General features: G+C 42.2%; 1 protein-coding gene and 1 long non-coding RNA gene across 3 annotated transcripts in view; one reads left to right on the top strand and one right to left on the bottom strand.

Annotated features, from left to right (window-relative positions):
- The window catches only part of tmem237a (transmembrane protein 237a), a 13,126-nt gene that overhangs the window by 2,509 nt on the left and 5,617 nt on the right, over positions 1-5,000 (top strand). For both annotated transcript variants that reach the window (XM_031581413.2, XM_031581407.2), the window contains exons 2-5: positions 677-705; positions 2,315-2,328; positions 3,662-3,739; positions 4,967-5,000. The exon at positions 4,967-5,000 is cut by the window's right edge and continues 98 nt beyond it. In XM_031581413.2, the coding sequence (XP_031437273.1) occupies positions 677-705; positions 2,315-2,328; positions 3,662-3,739; positions 4,967-5,000 (155 nt within the window). The remainder of the gene's footprint in view (positions 1-676; positions 706-2,314; positions 2,329-3,661; positions 3,740-4,966) is intronic.
- On the bottom strand, positions 2,358-2,707 carry LOC116223752. The gene is made up of 3 exons (XR_004165246.1): positions 2,690-2,707; positions 2,563-2,606; positions 2,358-2,518 (listed from the first exon to the last, which is right to left on the bottom strand). It is a non-coding gene; the product is annotated as an uncharacterized LOC116223752 (long non-coding RNA).

The following is a 5,000-nucleotide window of genomic DNA, read 5'->3' as shown; positions in this document are numbered from 1 at the left end:
CATTACAAAGCCATAGGGCTCTTCTATGAGGAGATTTACCACATAGCCAGGTTATGGGACTCGATCTGTTTCAGAATAATTTGCACCTTTGCTGGAATATCATCATCGTCGTCCTCATCATCATCATCATCATACTCCTCATCCTCTTCCTGTGTCTTGTTGTGTTGTTTTGTGACCTTTTAGTCTCTTCCTGTTTGTATTATCTTGACCTCCACTTGCAATTGATTTCAAGCTGCATCTCCTGTTTGCTGGATGTAGAATATGCTCATGTAAAGTCCATTGATGTGCCCAAACGTTGCTATATATAAACTTAATTTGTTTTTATTTGTAATGATGATCTGATTAATGATGAATGATTCATGAGAAATGAGTGATGATCACTGCACACATGACAAAGGTGTTTAGTGCTTGTTGCCATTGTCATGACATCAGACCCTCTTGATTTGCTTCATGGCATGTTTACTAAGAAGAGCTTTATTCAGCCATCCGAGGCTTTACAGTGTGCTGCCATTTTGTTCTCTGAGAACTCTGCCACCTGGGTCACATGATGTGGGTCTGGGGCCTTAGCTGTGACGTAGCCTCTGCCTGCCCTGCCTGGTAAGGTGCTAGCGTTCGGTGTGCTGTTCCTCTGCTGCCGGCTCTAACCTGAGACTGCCTCATCTTTTCTCTCTTTCAGCGAGGTCAAGGATCGCCCCCCATGCCAAGGTGAGCGGAGTTTACTGATGTCCCAAAATGTGTGTGTGTGTGTGTGTTTGTGTGTGTGTGTGTGTGTGTGTGTGAGTATATCTATGTTGTGATTGGTGTGTACATTGTGTCCCTTGACAGATGGTTTTATCTAAAGCCACTTTTGTCACACGCTGTTTCTGGGAATCATTGCACTGTTTTATAAAAATATGTGATCCTCAAGGGCTGAACACAAGTACCAATTCTAATTCAGAGATGTAGACATTACATCATTCCCTTGCGTGTAATAAAATATTTGAGTGTTGGGGAAAAAAGAAAAACTGTCTTGACCAACAACAGCAACACGTAGCACAGCAGCCTCCATATCCGTGAGCTATTTAAGGCAGCGTCCCCCCTCAGTAGAGCTCAATCCCATCACCAGGGACAACAACATCCTTTCCCTAGTGAGAGAGAAAAACAGAACACAAATGTAAATGAATAGCCATGTCTGTGTCTGTTTCAGTGACTGTATGGGGAATATAGAGGGTGTGTGTGTGTGTGTGTGTGTGTGTGTGTGTGTGTGTGTGTGTGTGTGTGAAGACAGCAACCTCATCTCAAGAGTGAAGAAGGTGGGGATGAGAGTGTATTAGAGAGCTGATCTCTCTAATCTCCTACACACACACACACACACACACACACACACACACACACACACACACACACACACACACACACACACACACACACACACACACACACCTCTTCCTTCCCATGCCTAAATCTGGCATATGCACAGCACCACATATTATTGTGCGCAGTCTCCTCCCTTAATCTTGTCCTTAGATAATATTGACTTTCAAATTCTCAGATTTCAAATCCCGTTTCACTTAACCATATGGACTGGACCTTGCTTTCATATCTTGATTCATATAATATATACATACATCATTACAGGATATACTCAGGGGTTAGCTAAAGGCTAGGGTGAGAATCTTCTGACAATGTGTCCTCCTGTAAAAGGTTCTTTGTTCTAACCTTAATTACTTAATTGATAATGACTTAATTACTTAGTGCGCACTACGTAAGGGCAGTACATATGAAGTGAGACAACATGGATGTGGGTCGGGCAGGAAGTCTAAGAGGTCAAACAGGTAAAGGACTAGAGTGCTTGGTTTGCTTCGCTGTTAGAGGGGGAGCTGCAAAGCATTAATGTCTGAAAATGTCTAATGTCGAAAAATGTCTGTCAAATACATACATATATATATTGCTGCACATATATACGTATGCATATACATCTCTCTCTCTCTCTCTCTTTTCTGTGCTGAACACAACTGTGTTCCTGTGCTGAACACAACTGTTTTCCTATGCCGAACACAACTGTGAACCTGTGCTGAACACAACTGTGAACCTGTGCTGAACACCCATTTCACCACCTTACAGCCCTTACAGCCTTAGAAACAACAGATACTCACTGATCTGCCACAGAGACCCGGCTGTTTGATTCGGAGCATTAGCATGCCAGGCAGTGGGACTTGGCTTTGTGCTGCTGTGAGACCTTTAAGTACATGTGTGACAAGCATAACTGTGCCTGATGCTGACTCATTGTCTCTCCCTCTGTTGTGCTGCCCCCTACTGGACTGGCGGTGTAAAGCCAAGACGCAGGAGGTGAGTGAATGGGACAGTTTTAGTCCTGATCCTGAGTGTCAAGACTAGGTCCAGTCCAGACCCATTGCAGAGTCACCTGCTATCTGTTCATGGTCTATCCGCTTGGCCTATAGGGTAGGGTATAGTTAGAGCAGAGAGGTTCTAGAATGACCTGTAGGGTATAGTGAGAGCAGAGGGGATCTAGAATGACCTATAGGGTAGGGTATAGTGAGAGCAGAGAGGTTCTAGAATGACCTATAGGGTAGGGTATAGTGAGAGCAGAGAGGTTCTAGAATGACCTGTAGGGTATAGTTAGAGCAGAGAGGTTCTAGAATGACCTATAGGGTAGAGTATAGAGAGAGCAGAGAGGTTCTAGAATGACCTATAGGGTAGGGTATAGTGAGAGCAGAGAGGTTCTAGAATGACCTATAGGGTAGAGGGATAGAGAGAGAAGAGAGGTTCTAGAATGACCTATAGGGTAGAGGGATAGAGAGAGAAGAGAGGTTCTAGAATGACCTATAGGTATAGAGAGAGCAGAGAGGTTCTAGAATGACCCAAAAGGGTAAGGGGTGAGGGATCGGTAGGGAGGAGGGATTGGTAATTCTTCTATTTATTTTTTTAGACATAAGACGAGAGTTGAAGCATATATATATTTTACACATTGGGTTTTTCTAGATGAGAGTTGAAGCATATATATATTTTTAAACGTTGGGGTTTTCCAGACGAGAGTTGAAGCACTAGAGTTTCCAACAAAAGATGTATTTGGGTGGTAGGACTTAGCTTAGAATAGCATACTAATATGCTATTATATGCTAACTATACCCCTAATGCTAGCCAAGATGCTAGCTATACCCCTAATGCTAGCCAAGATGCTAATTATACCGCTAATGCTAGCTAAATCCGTGTAAAGGATGTTTGCTGCTAGGTCCAATATCAACAAGCGCTCTAATTAAGCTTTGTTACTTGGACCCCCATGGAGAAAGCTTTTGTAAGAGTGTGTAAATGACGTTCATTGACTGTCTTCGTCTTAACCATAGTCTACTAATCCTCTCATGTCAACTTTGTTTTATTCCACCAGTACAAAACTTAGTTATCACCAGAACAGGCTAGATTTAGAGCATTCATAAACGTGTCTTTTTCCTATTAGCAATTTAATAGACAGTGCTGTGAATGTAGAGCTGAATCCAGGAAGTCAAAGCCACAGTGATAAATGATTGGCTCCAACACTGTGGTCAGCCAATCACAGCACTGAACTCAGCTGATGGGTCAGGTTGATTGATAGATAGATAGATAGATAGATAGATTGATTGATTGATTGATTGATTGATTTTTTTGCCTCTGCTTGTGCCCACAGACGAGATGCCCATTGCCAAACACAAGAAGAGGAAAGCCAAAAAGGAGATCCTTGAAGTGGATGACCCTGATGAGAAGAGTTGAGTTCAGTTAGTGCTTTGTAAAAGTACCCTTTAAGAGCACGCTACAGAGAAGAGTTGAGTTCGGTAATGCTTTGTTAAAGTACCCTTTAAGAGCACACTACAGAGAAGAGTTGAGTTGAGTTAATGCTTTGTAAAAGTACCCTTTAAGAGCACACTACAGATAAGAGTTGAGTTGAGTTAATGCTTTGTTAAAGTACCCTTTAAGAGCACACTACAGAGAAGAGTTGAATTAGTGCTTGTAAAAGTACCCTTTAAGAAGACGCTACAGATAAGAGTTGAGTTCTGTTAATGCTTTGTAAAAGTACCCTTTAAGAGCACGCTACAGAGAAGAGTTGAGTTAGTGCTTGTAAAAGTACCCTTTAAGAGCACGCTACAGAGAAGAGTTGAGTTCGGTAATGCTTTGTTAAAGTACCCTTTAAGAGCACACTACAGAGAAGAGTTGAGTTGAGTTAATGCTTTGTAAAAGTACCCTTTAAGAGCACACTACAGATAAGAGTTGAGTTGAGTTAATGCTTTGTTAAAGTACCCTTTAAGAGCACACTACAGAGAAGAGTTGAATTAGTGCTTGTAAAAGTACCCTTTAAGAAGACGCTACAGATAAGAGTTGAGTTCTGTTAATGCTTTGTAAAAGTACCCTTTAAGAGCACACTACAGATAAGAGTTGAGTTCTGTTAATGCTTTGTAAAAGTACCCTTTAAGAGCACACTACAGAAAAGAGTTGAGTTCTGTTAATGCTTTGTAAAAGTACCCTTTAAGAGCACACTACAGATAAGAGTTGAGTTCTGTTAATGCTTTGTAAAAGTACCCTTTAAGAACCCGCTACAGAGGTGTGACTGAGGGGCGGTGTGCTTATTTCTATCTTAACTCCACAGTCATTTCATTGTTTGTCAACATGTTTTGGGTTAGATAGTCATTGAGGATGGAAGGTTTACTGGGTTTTTGCTGTTGTTACTATTGGAGTTTTACAGTAAAGTTTACTATAGAAATGCTTCTATAACTGAGATCTCTCTCTCACACACACACATGCACACACACACACACGCACACACGCACACACACACACACACACACACACATGCACACACACACACACACACACGCACACACGCACACACACACACACACACACACACACACGTGCACACACACACACACACACACACACACACACACACACACACACACACACACACACACATACACACACACACACACACACACAGGTCCGGAGGATGGGACAGAGATGGAGGGCTTGTC

This window comes from Clupea harengus, chromosome 2, assembly GCF_900700415.2.
Source record: "Clupea harengus chromosome 2, Ch_v2.0.2, whole genome shotgun sequence".
NCBI classification, from domain to species: Eukaryota; Metazoa; Chordata; class Actinopteri; order Clupeiformes; family Clupeidae; genus Clupea; species Clupea harengus.
Note: the sequence above shows the minus strand (reverse complement) of the source record. Positions and strands in the feature narration are given on the sequence as shown.